A 21691-nucleotide genomic window follows, 5' to 3' on the forward strand; every position below is an offset into this window, starting at 1 on the left:
ACTTCAGTGCCTGCCCTGGTGCTAGAGACCTGAGAGGGTTTGCTGAGTGAGTGAGTGAGTGAGTGAGTGAGTGAGTGAGTGAATGAGTGAGTCACTTTTGGTAACCATATGAGGTAACAGATACATTGATTACCTTGATTGTAGTGATTCTTTCACAATGCAAATGTGTACTCAATCAGGTTGCACACCTTAAATATAAACAATGGATATTTCCTGTAATTCAAATATTTTCTGTTTTGTCCTTTCATGGGGGCGTGCGTGCACACACACACACACACACATGCACACACACTGTCTCACATACATACGTCCCTTCTGAGCTGTTGGTGTCTTCATACATCTGTGTTCCTCAATTTGTTTCAAAATAATCAAAGGGGAAAGGGAAGGGTGTGAGAATTGTCTTTAGTAAATGACACAAATGTTTCTGTGTCGTGGTCATTGATCCAATAGGTTTTAATCATGAACCAGTTTATGAGGGTATTAAGGCGTTGGTGCATGTTAAAAACTAGAAAAGAATTAAAAGAGGATAGAACAAAAAAAAAATCTCCACATAAATACCATAGCACCATATTCACAGATTTCTGTAGTTTGAGTTCTTTATTAAAAGGAAAACATGAAAAATATTTTAAATCAGGGAGAGTGAATGAGTCTTAATGATATAGTACATGGTTAATACTCTAACTTACTACAATGATTCAAAAGTTTGGGAAGAGAAAAATAAAGTTATTTGTGTCATGTCTTAGTCTTATTAGATCCAAACATAACAAGGTTGCCCATTATACAGACAATTGTACAAAATGAAGTCTCATTTTGCCAGTTTATACTTCCAAGTTTTTAATGCTTCCCACAACTGCTGACTTTTGAGAATATTAAAAAGATGATACTCTCAAAACACTCCTTATGATGAAGTAGAAAAAGTCCTGGATTAGTAGCAGTTGAAGTGGATATTTTGCTTCAGCGTTTCCACTAACTTCATGATCTTCAGCAAATCCTTTAACTTTGGGCCCTATATGTAGCCATATCAGCACCACAGGGGTGTGGTGGTATTAAAATGAGATAACTGAGATGGAAGCACCTTAAAATACTTGTAATGCTCTATCATATACATAATAACCAAATTCCAGAAGATAGGATCTGAGAGAGCTAAGCTGACCAGTATTATAAAAGGAAACAGAAGAGTTTGTAGAAATTTTTCTTACAGAAAAGCCCAGTCCCATTATAGGTGTATGTCTCCATTTCTCTTTGATGCATTTAACAGAATGGATTATATAGAGAAAAGGGAGTAATAAGCAGAGGAGGCAGAGCCTGAGAGAGCTCAAATGCATTACTCATTGCTATTCAAAGAATAAGTAAAAGGTCAACCATGGGGCCATACCCCCTGCAGGGTCGCATCTACCTGTCAAGGTGCACAGGCACCAGGGGGTTACCCTCACAGGCGATGACAACACCCCTAGTGATGGCAGTGGCCTCATATCGGCAGTTGTTGGGTGGGGAACCTCCTGTATTTCTGCAGTCTGTGACTCTCACTACACCCGCATGGCAGTTCATCCTGTGATCCTTGCACTGGATATTGGGGGCGTTGCAGATGTTATTAATGGTCCCGATGTTTTCGTGGATGAAGGTGTTGAATTCCTTGCACTTCAGCCCAGTCATCCCCTGTTTGTGCATCATCGTGTTGCAGTACAAGTTGGTGCCACCTGTCCCTGTAGGATCCACATGTTGCCGCAGGAATCGTTGGTACATGAACTGGCCATAGGAGGGCTGCACCAGCCCCAGCCCCAGCAGGGTCAGCAGCGAGAGCAGAAGCGATAAAATGATCTTCTGGAGAGCCATCACTGCCTTGGAGGTGCCTGGGGAGAAACCAAGAGGTAGGAGAAAGGAAGGTAACAAATGGGCACCAGAGAGAGGTGTGGAGAATGGCAAGTTGATATTTCCTCAACTCTACAGTCTACTCTTCCTCCCCACTTCTCTACCCACAACTTTTCTCATCACTGCTTCCCCAAGAGTAAAAAGTTTTCAAACATGATTTCTCTGAAAGCAAGAGCTTTTCTCTTTTATAGAGAGACGGTGCTGTAGCCAGTAAACGACTCAGGGCAGAGACTGAGGGGCTGGATGTCCAAGTGTATATGTCCTGTATGGTCAGGGTGTGAAAAGGGAGAAAAGGCAGATCTAAATGAAACTAGAGTTGTCTGTCTCTTGAGGAAATTCTCTAGTCATGTGATCTTAGGAGAGTGTTTGGTTCCCTGGAGACTCTGATTCCCAAAGGTTTGGACAGACAGGATATGCCAATGAGAGTTTGTAAACTGATTTTAATTCCTGACACCTGGGGATTGAGGAAGGTGTGGGAAAAGAATAGAGTAACATTTAGGGTTAGCCTTTCCTCTCATATGTCTATTCTTTTTTTAAATTAAAAATATTTTCTATTACAATTGACATATACTATATTAGTTTCAGGTGTACCACACAGTGATGATACATTTATATACCTTACGAAGTGATCACCCCAAAAGTCTAGCACCCATCTCACACCATACGTTGTTATTACAATGCTATTGACTATATTTCCTATGCTGACTTGGCATCCCCATGGCTATTTTTAAAACTGGCCATTTGTACTTTTTAATTCCTTTACCTTTTTCATCCGTTGGCATTCTTTTAATGATATTAAAATTGAGCTGTTGTTTTTTTTAAAAAAAAAAAACAAAACACCCTATTAATCCTATTTTAAAAAGTAAAAATGTAGTATCCAGCCAAAGTGCTCTGAAAATAGTAAATATATGTTGAGTGAACTAATAAACAAAACAAGGGAACTAATGAATGAATGAAATGATATGGGTATAGGGAATAAACGTGTTTCCAAGACTTGTGGAATTGACTGATAAAAGAAATTTAAAAAATAAATCTCAACAGTACAATCTCCATAAAAAAGGACTTGGACTGTGACTTCTTTCCTTGCTGTTTCTATGCACAACCTAAAAACTAGGCTCTGGTGATATAATCCATCATCATGCATGTATCCTTCATGCTGTGTCTATCTTCTCAATAGCTGTTGTTAGTTTGCTGTCAACTCTAGTTGTAGAATCATTTTGTTGGCATTTTCAGAAGTGTAAAATAAGCATATGTTTAATAGAGTTCTTTTTTAAAAACACACAAAACTAAACAAAAACCTTCAGAGCACAACAAAGAAAACATTGCCATATTGTGTCAGAACATTGATCCTGTTGGCTGAGGAAAGGAAGGAACCAAGACCTATCTGAGTCTAAAATCAGTGCTTTTTCCACATCTTCTATTCCCTCTCTCTTGCCACTCCCCAAATATTCAGGATATTAAAGACATTTATGTTCAGAGTTGCTTCTCTTTAGCAACAGAATTTAATCAGGGGTGGGATAGGGTAGGAGAGGAAGTGGGTATCTCTCACCAACACCAACTAGCTAGATGCTGCCATCTGAGGGTCTCTCCTGGGATTGGCATGAACTCATGAACTTAATCTCCTTGACCATGGCAATGAAGCAGGGCTGACTCACTAGAGCATTGATTTTCAACCTTTTTCATCTCGTGGCACACATAAACTAATTATTAAATTCTGAAGCACACCAAAAATATATTATTTGTCAATCTGACAAAAAAAAATTGGTATAATTTTGATTCATTCACACCAGGCAGCTATCATGTTGGTTGTCATTATTTTTAATTTGACAATCTAAGGGAAAAGTGGTCAGTTTCCCTGACTAGTCAGATACTGCAGGTTTTAAAAATTGTGGGGGCATACCAGTTGAAAATCTCTGTACTAGAGCAAATAAAATTAATCTCTGACTCAACAGAAAGTGAGCAACCAAAACAGAAAGGACCATTTTTTTGAGGGTCATACAGGCCCATTTCTACACATGCAGTCCAAGAGCTGATAGTAGCTGAAGTCCTAGTTTTATGAATATGGGTACTAACTGTCCTTTGTTTTCAAAGAAGCTTCATGATGGCAGGTCACACTGTCTGGGTGACTGAAATGGCTGATAAGGGACCTGCATACCAGTTTCAAACATAACTTCATTCTTTAAAATGCTATCTCCTTTTGCTTGTATACAAAAGTCCAGAAAGCTCTATGTCACATACCAGTGCCTATAGCTATAGATATGAGACATGGACTTAGGAAGAGAGAGAAGGGGACAGTTGTGGGAAGAAGAGTAACAGTGAAATGATGCTGATTAACTCCTCATCCTTAGACTAATAGATAGAATTTCTGAGGGTACACTTAGCACTTGGGTAATAGCTTCATCACAATAATGTACTTTGGTTTATTTTCCCCAAATCTAATTTTGCAGGGGTAATCTCACACCTCTGATTTTGCTTGGTTTTGTCTAACTTTTTCTCATCCTACTTCTTTCTGTCCAAGATATGTTTTAGAAAGACAACTGGCTACAGAGAAAACCTAAACTATTCATGCAAGAGCAAACCCACAGCCTCAGCCACAATAACCAACTGATTTAAAAAGACATAAACAAATATTTGGCAACAGAAGTCCAATGTAGCCGTCAATCGGTGTATCTCAGTACTCGAGCTACAACAGAAAATGAAATGATCCCCAAACCATCCCAACACATACTTTTTGGTCAGAGCTTCTCTCAAAGGCTCTCTCCACTCTACCACATTGATTCTCAATAAGAACTTCTTTTGATGCTGTGATCCCAAAGAACTAGTTCTGCCACTTTAATTATATGATCTGGGGAAAATTACTTAATCTCTCTCAGCATTATTCCTCATAAGCAAGTGAGTATAATAATACCTGCCTCTAGGGATGGTGTGAGGAGTAAATGGTAAAATCAATGTTAAGTGCTTATCATAATGCCAGGTACACTGTAAGAGCTCAGTAAGTGTTGGCAATGGTCATTTTTGAAATTTCCTTTTTCTTGGTTTCCTTTACTTCCTTCAAACTGGATAAAATAATGAATGACTACACCACATTGTGTATATTATTATTCCCCTCTCCCTTATTGGGAGAGTACCTGTATACCTTCCAAATTAGAAGGCTGTTTTTAAGTTGAAATATCTCAGCTTCTAGAATTTATGCTGTGTTTCTACAGAAAATTTTCTTCTTCACATTGAGTGGAATTTTCTTCCTTGCATATCACCATTCTTCAAAGGGCTTGGGCATTTTGAGGTTTTTGTTTTCTTTTCGTTGCAATATTGACCAGGACTTGAATTCCTCAAATAAAGACTGAGATAAAGACTGACTTTCCTGTCACATGACATTTCATTTTAAGCAGCTTTAGGTTGTGAGAGCACAAGAGACCCAGAGCAAAATGTGCTAGGCTTGGCTACCCAGCTGCTAGTTCCATCAGCAGGTGAGCAAGCAGTCCCATCACATTGCCATGTGATTTCCTAGGAAACAGTCATTTGCCCTAACACCAGAGCAGAGAATGCAATGATAATAATCTAAGAAGATGTTTGGAGAAGATATGTGTTTTCCCAGCTATGGCACACTCAATATAATAATGATCCATACCTTTGGCCTTTCCTATCAAGGCCTTGAGTAGGTCAATGATCTCTATGGAAGTCATCTTGCATCATATCAACGTGAAGGTACTGGTTGGAGAACCTCAGAAAAGGATCCAAATATTCTACCAAAATCTGGACCTTTCTCACTTCCAAAGGGGTTTTTGGGATTTTACAATAAGGCAAATTTTCTATTTAAAGAGATTTGGAAAACTCTTCTTCCTACTTCCTTAGGAAATGACAGTGATATCAAGTTTGAAATAGGTTCACTCAAGGAAGAAAGATTCATGTGCTGAATGTGCACCAGTAATTTACTTCTCCATTTCTTCCTGCATAAGTTTAAATACTTTGAGTCTGGGCTCTTCCAGGTGGCACCTGGACACTGATCTATAACCTGGTATTGAAGAAGCAAGGCTTTTGGCCCATTTCAGGGCAATATAGGCAGCAGGAGAGGGCACCATTGTGAATACCGTGACCACTACAGTTATATATTAACAAGACAGCAAAACTAGTGATTCATAATTGTAGTTTATTAACAACTACTTTATAAATGAAATATTCAGGCACCTGTTGATAGAAATTAGGTAGCAGGAAGTTAGCTATTAAATCAGTGAATTGATTGGTGTATTTTATGAAAAGAGAGTCCGTTTACCTAAGCTTGTGATTACTTGAAAACAAATTTAGACAAAGAAGAATAAGGGATAAGCTTGGAATCTTTGTATAAATTCCCAAAGACCTCACAGTTGCCCGACCCCCAATGAAAAAGTAAAAGTTTCAAGATAAAATAATGGAAAGTAATCAAATTTTTAAACTTTATATGAAATAACCAGGAGAATACCCTGGGAGCAGTCTAGTCACAGCAACTCAAAATTACCTCCTGCCTAAGACAAGAGGTGCATACTAGAAGTGAATTTTGGTGTTCATGCAGGAGTTTGTGTGTGTGTTTATGTGTTAGGGAGAGAGAGAGAGAGAGAGAGAGAGAGAGAGAGAGAGAGAGAGAGAGAGAGAGAGAGAGAGAGAGAGTTTAAGAGGGAAGTAAATAGAAAGTTTAATTAATCTGTTGGTATTTAGTTCTAAACACTATTTCTCAAAGTTTAACTTTTGTAAAACTAATATTGGCTTATTTGACAGCCAGAACAATTTGCTCCACTTGAAAATTTTGCTTAGCAGCCATGAGCCCTGGAATTTCGCAGCTCTTTCTGTAAGATGAATCTCACATCCTTACACTCACAAAAAGGGAAAGTCTACGTCCCTATTGACTGAGAAGGAACTAACTGATAGGGAAAAGGGCATTTGTGTTCCATGCCATCCTCTCTGGGGACAGTTGAGTAGAGAAAATGGGGAAAAATCAATAATCCAGGAATTGATGAGAAGACATTGATTCTTACTGATTTCAGAGATATTTTTATTTACTAACATATTGTAAAACAGAAAACAAAAGATCCAGCAGCTCATTTGCTGGCAGTGAATGTAGTGACCACTGTTTTGGAGTGTGTGGGGAAAATGCCAGGAATAGAGAGCAGAGCCAACTCTGGGTCAGGGTCTTGCTGGTTATGGATGGTAAAAGGACTAATCAAAAGGACAGGCAACAACTATGTTCACAGGCAACAACTATGTCTCTGGACCCTGATGTGGCTCTGTACTGGCAGGGAGGCCAGGGGGACCCTCTTTATGCCCGCAAATATTGACCTGAAATTCTGAAATTTTTTGTAAGACATTCCATTCCCATCTTCACAGATGACCTAAATGTTGTTACTGGTGTCTTTACAGAGTGAAGTTAGGCCTCATCTCCACATCATGGTTTCACAGTATCTGCCATTGTGGCCACTTGGATTGGCATCATAATGCTGGGCCAGGAAGAGTCTATAGTGTTGTCATTTGAGCCAGCGTCAGTGGGGTCAGACCCAGACCCAGCATGAAGACCAGCAACAGGGGACCCAGGTCCATCATCACCTCTACTAACAAAGGCTCCTGCCAAGGGCAAAAAGTATGATGGGGCAGATTAGGCTGAAAGGACAGGGCATCATGAGTCAGGTACTCTCAGTCACCTAAATTGAATAATTTCTTTTCCTCATTAATCTCACATTTCTTATCAAGCCATTCCTTTGAAAAATCAATCTAAAATTTCCTGAACACAACATCCAGCCCCAAACATTCTTTCCTATCCCTTAAGACTCACTGAGTATTTACCTTTCTATCAGTCATAGCATTGCAATATCCATTCACACTCTAATTCATTTATTAATTGATTGAATAACAAATATTACATAAGCTTCTCTGTGTACAAGGCACTGTGCTCGGTCCAGGCACACAGAGACCATTAAGACATACCCAAGTCCTCTCTAAAAGGAGATGTAGCATCCATGGGGAAGGAATAGGAGCTGCAGTTCACTGAGATGAGACAATAAGATAGGAGACTTGTCAAAAAGATGAACTTAAAAAGAAATATGTTTAATTGATTTTAAACAGAAAGGAAGGGAGAGGGGAAGAGAGAGAGAGAGAGAGAGAGAGAGAGAGAGAGAGAGAGAGAGAGAGAAAGAAGCATAGAGAACCATTGATGTGAGAGAGAAACATCTATTGATTGCCTCCTATAGGCACCCAGACCAGAGATCAAAGCAACACCAGGGGTTTGATCTGACCAGGAATAGAACCAGCATATGTTTGGTGCATGAAATAATGCTCAACCAACTGAGTTATAGTGTCCAAAGAGATCAAATGGGGACTTTTAATGAACCCTAAACCCAGGAAAGGGCGAATCAGAGGATTGTTAAAGTCAGGATTCCAGGTATTCACACTGATAAACCAGCTGGATATAAGGAGGGTAGTTGGGAGCACTTTTGCCCTGAGGTGAATGGAGACAGGCCTAATTCCTGTCTGTTGGTTTGTGGTAAAGGTGGAATTATTATGTACTAGCTAGAAAAAACAGAGAGGAGCATGGTAGAATCAATGCAATTCCTGGAAGTGGGTCTGGGGTTAACTTTCACAGAAGACTGAAGGAAGAGGAATTCAAGCTTATCCTTAGGACAATGTGGATTATTCTCAGAGAATATTTTCTAGTTTCCCTATAAATGTACATAGACTGTTATACAACAGGCATATGATGTTACTATGTGATAACAAAACAACAACAACAACAACAAAGAAAACCTCTTCAGAACTTTTCCTCAAGCCAAAGTCCTTATAATTGGCTGTAATAATTTCTTAACATCTTCCTGAAAAGAAGAATAAGCCCTAGTCAGTTTGGCTCAGTGAATAGAGTATCAGCCTGTGGACCAAAGAACTGTTTGGTTCAGGTCAAGGGCATGTGCCTCCCTTGCAGGCTCCTTCCTGGCCATGACCCTGGTTGGGGCTCCTACAGCCACCAATCAATGAATCAGTTTCTCTCACATCAATATTTCCCTCATTCTTTCCTTCTCTCTTCCACTCTCTCTAAAAATCAATGGAAAAATACCCTGGGTTGAGGATTTTAAAAATTAAATAAATAAAGTATTTAAAAAAAAAAAAAGAATAAGGAAGAGAAGAGAATTGCTACCATCATCTGTCAAGAGTTTTCAGTCTAAACTGTAGAACTCATACTTCCCAGGGGCAATGTGTCACAGGCACTCAAATACACCCATAAAGTAAGTATAATGCTTCTTCCTGGAGTATGATTTTATCTCAATGATAGCTATTAAAATAGAATTAAACAAGTATAGTTTATAACAAAATAGAAAACAAATTTCTTATGATCTTTTAAAACTTCATGTGCTAAGAAATGTGAAGATTTGAGAACTGAAAACTATTTGGTGTTTGAAGCAGGTAGTTTCTGACAATGTCTTTACTTCTTTGGAGAAAAATTTAAAGAACATTCAGAGCCTTTAAAAACAGTCATATCTTCCCCCACATTATATCAAATATGTATGAGTGTTCCCAAATCCAATAATAAAAGTGACTTTTCAAAAAAATTTGAAACTGATTTTTATAATTTTGTTTTTAAAATTGTTTGTGAGGACTTCATCACCACCAAACCAGGATTATATGAAATGCTTAAAGGTATCCTTTAAGGAGAGGAAGAGGAAGAAAAAGGTAAAGATACAAATTATGAACAACAAATATGCATCCATCAACAAGTGAATCTAAGAATCAAGTGAATAAATAATCTGATGAACAGAATGAACTGGTGATTATAATAGAATCAGGGACATAGAAAGGGAATGGACTGACTATTCTTGGGGGGGAAAGGGGTGTGGGAGATGTGGGAAGAGACTGGACAAAAATCGTGCACCTATGGATGAGGACAGTGGGTGGGGAGTGAGGGCGGAGGTTGGGGCGGGAACTGGGAGGAGGGGAGTTATGGGGGGGAAAAAAGAGGAACAAATGTAATAATCTGAACAATAAAGATTTAATAAAAAAAAAGAGAAAAAAAATAAAATTGTTTGTGAATTAGCAACTTAATTACTTTAGGACTGGCTATGATTTCTTAGCAACCATCACAATAATGAGAAATTCTTACAATGGGAGAAAAAATTGGACCTTCAATTTATTCTTAAGTGTGATGTAAGTCATACAAATCCTAAATTAAAAGAAAACAAATGTTACATTTTCATAGACATTAAATTAATTAGTAATCTTTATTTTGTACTTTTCTATGTCAATAAAATTATTTTCTTGACAAATATTTTTATACCATTAAAGATGCCACAAGTTCTAGCACTAAGCCTGTAGTATTACTAAACAGCCCTTGAGGTACGTCTGTCAATCTAGAAAGACCAGGAAATCCAGGGATCTGATGGTTTCATGGGAAGGCATGTGAGAGAGGGAGCAACGTGAACACTCGTCTCAAAATCACTTGGCATTGATACACGTTGTCTGATTCATAATAATAATAATACACAAATTTGGCACACTGTTGAAGAATACCAAATTATACACTAAGAAATTTTTTGGTCATTCCACAATTTTGAAATAAATAGCAGCTGAAAAAATTTCCATTAAGGACATCAATTATCCTATCTAATAAAAGAGAAACATGGTAATTAGCCGTACATCTTCTACCCTTCCCATTGGCTAATCAGGGCAATATGCAAATTAACTGCCAACCCAGAGGGCAGCCGGCAGCCAGGCAGCTTAAGGTGAACATGAGGCTTGCTTGCTTCAGTGACGGAGGACTCCAACCTTCCCCACCTACCACTGCTGGCCACTGAGCTTGCAGTTTGACACATTGTTACAAATATAGAAGCTAAACAAATCCCCAGAAACCTGCTTTCAGTGAGCCGGGATCTCAGAGCTGGAGTTGAAACAGTGTTTCAATTATAGAACCCAAACAAACCAGGTACCTGCTTTCAGCAGCCGAGGCCTAAGAGCTGGAGCCAAGCCTCAGAGCTAAAGCTCGCCCAGAATAAAAAAAAAAAAGAAAAAAAGGAGTGGTTGGGAGCTTCAGTCACCCGCCAGCCTGCAAACAGCCCTCAGCCCCTCACCCAGACTGGCCAGGGACCCCAGTGGGGACCCCCACCCAGAAGGGTGTGTGACCAGCTGCAAACAGCCATCATCCCCTCATCCAGGTTGGCCAGGCACCCCAGTGGAGACCCCCACCCTGATCCAGGACACCCTTCAGGGAAAACCAGCAGGCCCCCACACATGCACCAGGCCTCTATCCTATATAGTAAAAGGGTAATATGCCTCCCAGCACCGGGATCAGCAGAGCCTCGAGGCCTCCCGAACCTGGGATCAGCGTGACAGTGGGCAGCGCCCAAACCCCCTGATGGCCCTGCGGCTCTGTTTGTGACAGGGGAAGGCTCCCCAACCCCCTGATCAGCCCTGCTCTGTGTCTGATAGGGGGGAGCTCCCCAACCCCTGAACGGCCCTGCTCTGTGTGTGACAGGGTGCAGTGCCGCAACCCCCTGATCGGCCCTGCCCATTGGGTGATAGAGGGCGGTACCCAACCCCCACCCCATGGGCCCTGCTCTGTGCGTGATGGGGTAGAGCCATAACCTCTCCATCGGCCCTGCCCTGAGTGTGACAGGGTGCGGTGCCCCAACCCCCTGATCCGCCCTGTTCTGTGTGTGACAGGGGGCAGTGCCCCAACTCCCCTATCAGCCCTACTCTGTGAGTGACAGGGTAGAGCTCCTCAACCCCCTGATGGGCCCTGCTCTGTGAGTGACGGGGGGAGCTCCCCAACCCCCTGATTGACCCTGCTCTGTGCGTGACAGGGTATGGAGCCCCAACCCCTTGATGGGCCCTGCTCTGTGCATGACAGGGGGTGGTGCCGCAACCTCCCCATTGACCCTGTCTTGAGTGTGACAGGGGGCAGTGCCCCAACCCCCAAATTGGCCCTACCCTGAGCCTGACTGAGGGTGGCATCGCAACCTCCCAATCTGCCCTGCTCTGTGCATGACAGGGGGTGGAACCCCAACTCCCCAATCAGCCCTGCTCTGAGCCCGACCAGGGGCTGCACCTAGGGATTGGGCCTGCCCTCTGCCACCTGGGAGCAGGCCTAAGCCAGCAGGTCGTTATCTCCCGAGGGGTCTCAGACGGGCACAGGCCGGGCTGAGGAATCCCCCCCCCCCCCGCCGAGTGCACAAATTTTTGTGCACCAGGCCTCTAGTAATTTATAATAGAATCAACTGAAAACATGCTCTTGGGACTTGAGCAAAAAAGTGGTTCATGACTGAAGAGGGAAGAGCCAGCCCCAAAAGAATAATAAGTATGCATACATGGCCACTGCTTCAGCACAGCTGCTGGCCTGCCATGATCCCCATTTGCCAAGCTATTTACATTTACATGGTGCTTTTTAGTCTTCTGGGTGTGTTTTCTTTTTCTAGTTTTGTGGAAGACCTCATCAATGTTTTATTGAATTGGATTCATTTAGGTCTCTTGTTCTTCAATAGACAAATATTGCCTTCTAATGTTAAAAGCAATTATAGAATCTCAGATTCCCAAGATGGAACAAGACCTTAGGGTCACCAAGGCAACACCTCTCTGCCTGGGGCCAGAAAGCCAGAGTTCAAAATCAGGAAGTAGAACCAGAGCTGTAGTAGTGAAAAGAGTCATTAGGTGGCAGTGGTGGGTAGACATGTTGCCAATGTCTTCCATGCTATAGTGGAGACCATGGGTCCTTTGTAAGATGTGCCAGTACTCTACAGGTTGTAAGGATATTGTTGTTCAAAGAAGGGGGTCTGAGCTGCTGGGCCTGTCTAGAGTTTGTCCAAACACTCTGTGCTTAGATAATGAGACCAAGGACACCCCATTAGATACAAGTTTCAAAGCAACAGTCATAAAGCTCAGCATCTGCTCATAAGGATATCACAAAATAAAGATTGACAATTTCCATAGGTGCCATTTCAAGCTGTTATTCAATCACCTGTCTACTTGTCAGTGTTTCCCACTGGTGTACACTCTACAGGAGGGCAGAGCTCATATTATTCACCTTGAATCACAGTGTCTGCCTCATAGTAGAACCTCAATATTTTTTAAATTTTTTTTTAATGATTGACTTAATTTTCCTCTCCAGACTGAAGTTTGTTTATCTATAGAATGAGAGAGTTGCTAACTGTAAAGTCTAAAATTCCATGGTTCTCATTAGGCATAAGAGAATCTTTTCCAGTTTTATTAGCGAAAGTCTAGAGGAATTACAAAGACATGTTTGTATAAGTTTAGTTGGTAGATAGCATAAGGCACCTTGTGAAAGAAATAGCTGATAAGGAGACCTGTGATCCACTTTCACTGAAATGTATCATTTCTTAAAGCTCAGCATATTAGCCAAGCCCACACTACCTCTAATTAAGGCCCTAGATCAGCAGTTCTCAACCTGTGGCTTGCGACCCCTTTGGCGGTCGAACGACCCTTTCACAGGGGTCACCTAAGACCATCCTGCATATCAGATATTTACATTACGGTTCATAACAGTACCAACATTACAGTTATGAAGTAGCAACGAAAATAATTTTGTGGTTGGGTCACAACATGAGGAACTGTATTTAAAGGGACAGAAGGTTGAGAACCACTGCCCTAGACTGATGCCAAACAGGGGCTTCATATCCTACAAAGCCACTTGCTGGTTGGAGGTTGAAGGAATCACATCCCTGTCTGGAGAGGTAAAGGAAAATCTTTGCTTTTAACCTACAATATTTGCACAATAATTCTGTAAGAATTTAGCTTAATTTTTCTCAGTCTTATCGTAATCTTGAATCCCTAAGACATCCAGAAACCAAAGCCCAGTCGGTACACACCATGGCCACCAGTATCTAATATCTACTCCCCCACTCACAACTTGCACACTCATATATTCAATCCTAAATTTCCCCAAAAGAGGTAAAATGAATTGGGAGAAAAGAAGTATGAGACAGATTATTTGTGGTGCTAAGGTGAATATGTCTAGGCCAAGGGTTTAGAGCCTCACATTGGGTCATCAAACTCACTCACACATAACCTCCCATAGTCAAGCACATACGTGTCAGTCAGCTTTTTGTCAATGAAATATGTCCCCACTGTTCATCAGACTAACTGTGTCATCTGTCTCAAACCAATCAGTTAATCTTCACAAGAATTCACATTCTCTTCCTCTCTCCACAGGCAATGTTTTGTATTCAAGAGGTTCGTCCAACTTGAAATACCAGGGACTTAACTTACACTCTATGACAAGTAACTATGGTTTTAATTTCCATACATGTAGCTTCACACTTTTATATATTCCAGAGCAGTACCCCACAAAGTGAAAGCATAACTCTCAAGGCATATTCTTCTCTTTACCTCTTTTCCTTCTTTCTTCCGGTCAACCTGCCAGTGTACCTTCCTGGATGTTTTCCACTTGGCTCTTAAATAGCAATCAAAACTTATTTTAAGTAAAAAAATTAGTAGAGATTAGAAGAAAATGAAGCTAAAAGCATTCTTTTTGTTTCTTTTCTTGCTCTGACTCATTTAATGCCTGTTCCCTGGGGGTATCCAGATGCCCTTCACCCAATGGCTTTCCCAGGACTTGGGGATTTTATCACAAATCGGGAATTCCTCCTAAACCTCCACTTGCTCCCAGTCTCAGTAATCTTCCTTTATAGACGCACACACACACACACACACACACACACACACACACACACACTTAGAAACACAATATCAAAAGAAATATGCTTTCATTTTAAACTTTAGAATCTGATTCATTTTTTTCTTAGTTCATAAGTTGGGCCCATAGCCTTTATAAGGGTAAAAATAGTTTCATTGAAATAGCTAAATGGCTAAAAATAGTATGTATATATTTAAAAAATACAGCGATAGATTACCCAGAGGTAAGAATCTTACAAAAATCAGGAAGAGTCCCTCCAACTGAAGATGGTTTCCAGCTCTTTGTTCCTGGAGATGGGTTCCAGCTGTGTGCACTGGATCCCTCTGGTTCTGATTATATATATAGCAATCAAATAACTGGGTGGGGAAACTAGTTGCAAAGATCCTTAATCCTGTCAGACATAAGGAAACCAAGGACACTGCCCTTGGCAAACAAGGAAATTCACCTTTTCTTGGAAATGACTTGATCAAATATTTACCCACTGGAGTGAATTAAAGATTTGTTCCAGGAGGCCATTTTTGATGTTCCTAAGCTCTTTGTTCCAAAGCTGCCCTTTTTGTGATGTCCATGGTTCTTATTCCTACCAATGACAAAACTAAGGTTTCATTGTTCACATACATGATCTGGATCCAGAATACATTGCATCTGATCTATGGGCCAACTCCAAGAACGGCCTTGAAAGAACCCCACAGAGTAAATGTGGTCTCCCAGCAGAATGCTGTTCCCCTGCCCTATGTACCCACATAATTTGGTTTCATGAAAGGATGCCATGCCAATAAGTAGGTTATTCATAGATTTCACAGAACCAGGAAAGCACTTGTAGAGAAGGTCATGTAACAGCTGTTAGTACCCAATGACATTGACCTCAACCTCCCAGATGCTAACCCTCAGAATTATCCTTGCAATATTTCCTGGGGTTCTCCTTATTTCATCCTTATCTGCTCACAAGAGACCAATCAGGAGCCCCCAATATTCTATTCCTTGTAGCACAGCTGCAAAACTAATTATCTCCACTGATAATCACCACTCCTTTAATGGTTAATTGATCTCATTGTCTCTCCATTTGATAGAACCCCTTAATAGAGGAAAAATGTCTTTTTCATCTCTACAGTCTTAGTTTCTAAAACAGTGGCTGACACCTAGGCCCCAAGGTCGTTTTATCATCTCCATGGTCTAAAAATGCATTCTCTGATCTCACTTTGGCGACCCCAACCATGCAAACTAGCCTGGCTTCTCTCAGGGCTCATCAGCACAACTGGGTTTGGTAGTGGTTACCAAACAAGGCAGGTAGAGTAGAAAGGCTTCCAAGAGTCCCAGTAAAGCTCTGCTTCTAGCTTACTGATAAATCCTAAAAACCCACGGGTATGCCTTCACTTTGGAGGTACTGGTTCCTGTTCCAAAGCACTCTCTCCTAGGAGAGATTAACTCTTTAAACAGCTGTCAGTAGGTTACACAATCTTGGGCACATGCTCTTCTAGAGCCTATCTTCGGAACAGTTTTGGTAACCAGAAGGGCCTGAGCACTTAAGGAGAAATAAAAGTGAATGAGACAGGTTAATAAAAAAAAAAAAAAATAGGGCAATTCCCTAGCATGTAGAATGAGGAAAACAGAGACAAAATATTTAAACAAAGGACCAAACCATCAGCAGCCAGCTAATAAATCATAAGACTCTATCTTCCCTAACCAAGGACACTTAGGAGGAGGTGTCCTTAGTTAGGGAAGGACACCTAACCAACCAGTGAGTGAGTAGCTAAAATCACCCTAGTCAGGAAGATAGATAACAGAGACCCAGTGTTGCCATTAGTGCCAAACCCAAGAACAAATGAAGTTAGGGGACTAAATAACAAAACAAACAAACAAACAAACAAAAAAACAAATTAGAGCCAGACAAATACAAGATAGAGATACAATATATGAAAAATATATTTATTTAATTTAAAATGTTCTGACAGCTTGAACTTGAAAGCTATTTTCCTTTTTCTAAAATGTTTTTCAATGTCTCTTTTTCAAACTTGATGCCTTTTAGGAGCAAAGAGAGCTAACAGTATATGGGGTCCATGGAGTGGGGTCTCTGCTGATGCCTAGCAGCATGCCCAAACCCTCACTGTCCTTTGTGGGCAGACAAGCTGTTTGGGAGTGGGACCTACTTTAAATTAATCACATATCACTTTTTCAAGAGACATTGAGAAGTGAGTTCTACAAGGTTATCAACTAGTCACATGTTAAGGAAGATGGCTGCCAGGCCCATTACAACACCCTGATTGCATCAGCAGTCCCAGGAGACTGAGCAGCGGCCACCTCCCACAGCCTTTGGGGACAAGATGACTTGATCAGCATAATCCTTTTCTGATAAATCGCCTAACAACAGACTCCACTCCAATGTCACATTCAGATACAAACAGTCCCCTGGCCTGAAACACCAGTTCCAGCCCAGCTCCCACAAACAGATCAGCCTCTGGGTTTAGTTTGGCAGTGATGGCGGGAGCAGCCTCCAGCCTCTGAACACAGCCACATCCCTTCTCTGCCTCTAGGATTTCACGGAATAACCTTGGGGAAATCCACAGCCTGCCTACACAGTTGACAGTGCCGTCAGGTGAATGGTGAATGGTTGCTTTCATTCTAATTGTTTTATTTTCAGCTTGGCTGAAAATAGCGATGAGGTTATGAGGAAACAGAAAATGAGGTTTTTTGAGAAGAAAGTTTTACAATTTTATTAAAGTGTTTATCCATTTGCATTTCAAAATATAACAAGAAATTATTGATTATGATTAATAAACACTATATCTTTGCCAGTGATTGTAATAGATGTGAAACAATTGCCAATAAAAAAAATACACTCATATATTTAAAAATGTTCTGACAGCTTGAACTTGAAAGTTATTCTCCTTTTACTAAAATGTTTTTCTATGTCTCTTCTTCAAGCCAATAATTTCCCTGCATGGACAGGGGAAGGTTGCGTTCTCCTTCTAAGGACTCTAGTGCTGGTGCACTTTCCCCCTTTATACAGAGTACATATGTTTAATTTTGTCCTTAAGACTAATAGTAAAATTGTGTGATGGAGGGAAGAGTTTAATCTCCACATTTCTTTTTATTATTATTATTATTATTATTATTATTATTATTATTAAATCTTTATTGTTCAGATTATTACATTTGTTCCTCTTTTTTTCCCCCCATAGCTCCCCTCCACCCATTTCCCACCCCACCCTCTGCCCTTAACCCCCCCCCCACTGTCCTCATCCATAGGTGCACAATTTTTGTCCAGTCTCTTCCCGCATCTCCCACACCCCTCTCCCCCCCAAGAATAGTCAGTCCATTCCCTTTCTATGTCCCTGATTCTATTATAATCAACAGTTCATTCTGTTCATCAGATTATTTATTCACTTGATTCTTAGATTCATTTGTTGATAGATGCATATTTGTTGCTCATAATTAGTATCTTTACCTTTTTCTTCTTCTTCTTCCTCTTCTTAAAGGATACCTTTCAGCATTTCATATAATACTGTTTTGGTGGTGATGAACTCCTTTAGCTTTTCCTTATCCGCGAAGCTCTTTATCTGACCTTCAATTCTGAATGATAGCTTTGCTGGATAAAGTAATCTTGGTTGTAGGTTCTTGGCATTCATGACTTTGAATATTTCTTGCCACTCCCTTCTGGCTTGCAAAGTTTCTGTTGAGAAATCAGCTGACATTCGTATGGGTACTCCCTTGTAGGTAACTGAGTTTCTTTCTCTTGCTGCTTTTAAGATTCTCTGTCTTTTGCTCTTGGCATTTAATTATGATGTGTCTTGGTGTGGTCCTCTTTGGATTCCTTTTGTTTGGGGTTCTCTGCGCTTCCTGGACTTGTAAGTCTATTTCTTTCACCAGGTAGGGGAAGTTTTCTGTCATTATTTCTTCAAATAGGTTTTCAATATCTTGCTCTCTCTCATCTTCTGGCACCCCTATAATTCTGATGTTGGTACGCTTGAAGCTGTCCCAGAGGCTCCTTACACTATCTTTGTATTTTCGGATTCTTTTTTATTTTGCTTTTCTGGTTGGGTGTTTTTGCTTCTTCGCATTTCAAATCTTTGCCTTGATTCTTGCGCTCCTCTGGTCTGCGGTTGGGAGTCTGTATAATATTCGTTATTTCAGTCCGTGTATGCTTAATTTCTAGTTGGTTCTTTATCATAACATCGAGGGTCTCATTAGATTTCTTGTAGATCTCAATAACTTTATTGGCGGCTTCTAGACAGTTCTTGAGAGACCTTAAAAGTGTGGTTCTGAACTCAATATCCTCCATTGTAAGTTTTGTCCTGTTTCTTTGTCTCCGCATTTTTTATGTTTTCTTGGTACACCCCCTAGTGGTCTTTGTGTGCAGTCTTGTTGTAGTTAAGCCTTGATTGTTGTAGTTAATACTAGGGGGATTTGACCTCCAGGCCAACTGGCTGTGAGAATCAGCTGTGTCTCTCCACATTTCTTTATAACTCTTACATAGTTTTGGTCTATAGGCATGAAACTTACTTAAGAAGAGAAGTAATGATTAAAAGAGGATGATGCTCACGTGAAAAGATGGATCATGCCTCCACTTCCAGGAAGGGGAGACAGTTCTGATAGAGGGAGAATGGGGCACAGGCCTGCTGACATGGCTCTATTTCCAAAAAGACAAACAATAATCACTCACTTTTCAACAAACTCTGGGCTTTATGCTCATTCTCTCTTTCACAAACATTTCAAGGTGATCTTCTGAGAATAACTATTTAGAGAGATTGCATTTTGCTCAAATACAGTATAATGGAAACTCCTAAAGAGGGGTTTTGCCAGCCTGCTTTGGACCACTTTCTTAGCCATCTACTTTCATTTGTGAATCACACCGGTAAATGCTTCCAACGATACCTTGACCAGCCTCTTACCTCTGCCTGCTTATAACCTGACATCTGCACTTTCAACTAAAGCCAGAGCCCTTCCTCTTTTCCTGAAATGGCTTTTCCTATCCTCTTTGCCAAATGATAGTTTTTCTCCTCATTACTGGAATACCTTCTTTTTCTATGAGTCCTGTTGCAATACCTGGCCACTCCATGCAGTCATAGAATAAGAGAGAGAGAGAGACCTCATAGGCCATTGTGTTAAATCCTCATTTTACAGATGAGGAAACTGAGGGACAGAGAAAGAGAACATGTGTGGTCCAAGGAACATCTAGGGTTCCTAGAGTAGAAGCTTTCCAATGCTCAACACAGCTTTCAGGTTCTAACTAGTAATTTCTAGAAAATCAAAGCTAATGTTAAAGGTGCCTGTGAACGTTACTGTTTAAGGGAAACCTACTTTGAGTATTTCCCTGAATTCAAAAAATATTTTATTTTATTTAAAAAATTACTTGAAATGAAGTGTAACACAATTAACATACTAGTTAGTAGCTGTGCAGTTAAGTAGCTCTGAATACCTGAGGCTTTTTCTGGGAAGTTGGCAACCTGCTGTTCAGATAATTGTATCACTTGCGTTTCTAGTGATTACATTTATGACTTGACTTAAGATTCTTAATGACTCAAAGGGAGGGTCTTGGCTAAGTTAAGATTTCCCTAGTCCCCACAATGGTGCTGAGACTGCTTTTACTGTCCTTTAGACACAAAGATGTCATGTCATGCCCATGTGCTGTTGACTGTAGGTGTGAAGTCTCCGAGTAAGAAGGCTGAGGATCCCGATGTTGCAGTAAGAAAGCTGAAAGAGGAGGCTGCTGGCAGTGTCTCCAAGAATTTCAGGCGCTGGCTGTGGGTGGGTTAAGGGTGAGGAGACATAGGAGAGCAACCAGAAAATGAAAGCATCAAATGGCATTTCCACTTGCAAGAACTGAACAAGTTTTGCTTCATAAATCTGACGACCAACCTGAGTAGGAAGCAAAGAATCCCTGGTTTGATCAAGTGTGGGCCTCCCTGGGCAGCCCAGGCGGTGGTCCCTTGGATTCTACCTTTAGGCTATAGGCATTTGCACTGCCATCTCTGCCCAGCTGCGGAAAGTAAACATGGGGTGGGAATGCAGCACGGCTAAATTTACAAAAACTGCATTTTTGTCTCCTTCCCATTCCTCAGCTCCCAGTCTGGTCCCACAAACTCCTCCTGAATTACCTCCATAAGAAGGGACTACCCCGGCCAAAGCGCCCCTGGTAAAGTTAGGACAGGAAGCAGGAGGAGGAACAGAAATGTGAACCCATCTTGGCCTGGGAACAAAGTTGCTGAAAAGAGCAGGGCTTAGAAAGAGAAGTTTTTGTTTCTCACCCGCTTCTTCCTCCTTTGTAAGAAAATGGGGAGCTGGTAGAAAACGCAACGATGTTGTCCTGACTCCTGCTTTAGATCTGGGTGGTGTGTGTGTGTGTGTGTGTGTGTGTGTGTGTGTGTGTGTGTGTGTACACTAATGGGATTGGGGTGCAGAGTGGAGGGGAGTCTTGGCAAGCGAGCTCCTGGGTAGTTGGTACCACTCCCAGTTTCTCGGAGGAGACCCCAAGAGTCCAGTTCCCGCCTTTGGAGCTGGCACCACAGCAGCCCCCACCCCAGGCAGAGTGGGAGAGTCCCTGCGGGGCCTGGAGTGACCCTGGAGATCTGCTTTGGAGACACAAAGTCAGCAAAGAAGTGTCCGGCTTGGACACAGGACTAGGGACAGCAGGAGGTGGGAGAACCTGCCCTGCCTGCAGAAGCCAGAAGGGACAAGGGCTGCTGCTGCCAGGGACGATGGGGCCCCTAGAGCCCAGGAAGCCACCCAATTTCATTTCCCATACAGGTCATTGGCTTCCTGTTAGTTCAGAGTACCTCTTGTTTGCTAACAGTTTGGAATAGGCCCGGAATAGAACTTTTTGCAGTAGCTCCCAAAGGAGGAAAAGCAAATTTTAAAAGCTTGGGCTGGGCTAGGATTTGAGCCTGGGACCCCTCGCACCCAAAGCAAGAATCATACCCTGAGTCCAAGGAGCTCACACTTAGGATCCCTATGGACCCCTCTATAGGTATTGATCCCAAGCCCACTTCCCAGTAGACTTCCTGAATGCAAATCTTTACCAGCATCTCAGTGACTCCTCACCAGGGAACCTGACCTATGACACAAGAATATAAATATGACACATGTGATATTTTATTGTTTTCTAACATGGGCGTAGTTTTTATTATTTTTAGAGAGAGAAATAGGGAGAGAGAGTGTGTGTCGAGAGAGAGA

General features: G+C 41.3%; 4 protein-coding genes and 1 long non-coding RNA gene across 9 annotated transcripts in view; 3 read left to right on the top strand and 2 right to left on the bottom strand.

The window, feature by feature from the left end:
• The window catches only part of LOC132239577 (angiogenin-like), a 44233-nt gene extending 29390 nt beyond the window's left edge, over positions 1–14843 (bottom strand). Inside the window, exon 1 of the mRNA XM_059706071.1 lies at positions 14758–14843. The gene's annotated coding sequence lies outside the window, so the exon portion shown is untranslated. The remainder of the gene's footprint in view (positions 1–14757) is intronic.
• The window catches only part of LOC132239625 (ribonuclease 4-like), a 337426-nt gene that overhangs the window by 141281 nt on the left and 174454 nt on the right, over positions 1–21691 (top strand). The window lies entirely within an intron of this gene.
• LOC132239617 (ribonuclease 4-like) overlaps positions 1–21691 on the top strand; it is a 192076-nt gene that overhangs the window by 141252 nt on the left and 29133 nt on the right. The window lies entirely within an intron of this gene.
• LOC132239571 (ribonuclease 4-like) lies at positions 579–20818 on the bottom strand. 2 transcript variants are annotated; one of them, XM_059706039.1, is made up of 2 exons: positions 20767–20818; positions 579–1850 (listed from the first exon to the last, which is right to left on the bottom strand). In XM_059706039.1, exon 2 carries the CDS (start codon positions 1831–1833, stop codon positions 1393–1395), a length of 441 nt encoding a protein of 146 aa, XP_059562022.1. In that variant the 5' UTR covers positions 1834–1850; positions 20767–20818; the 3' UTR covers positions 579–1392. The 2 variants fall into 2 exon arrangements, with proteins under 2 accessions (XP_059562022.1, XP_059562013.1); XM_059706030.1 differs by lacking the exon at positions 20767–20818 and adding an exon at positions 14758–14836.
• On the top strand, positions 1779–7458 carry LOC132239589 (uncharacterized). Its single transcript, XR_009454077.1, has 2 exons — positions 1779–1883; positions 7258–7458. It is a non-coding gene; the product is annotated as an uncharacterized LOC132239589 (long non-coding RNA).

The sequence above is a fragment of the Myotis daubentonii genome, chromosome 1, assembly GCF_963259705.1.
Source record: "Myotis daubentonii chromosome 1, mMyoDau2.1, whole genome shotgun sequence".
NCBI classification, from domain to species: domain Eukaryota; kingdom Metazoa; phylum Chordata; class Mammalia; order Chiroptera; family Vespertilionidae; genus Myotis; species Myotis daubentonii.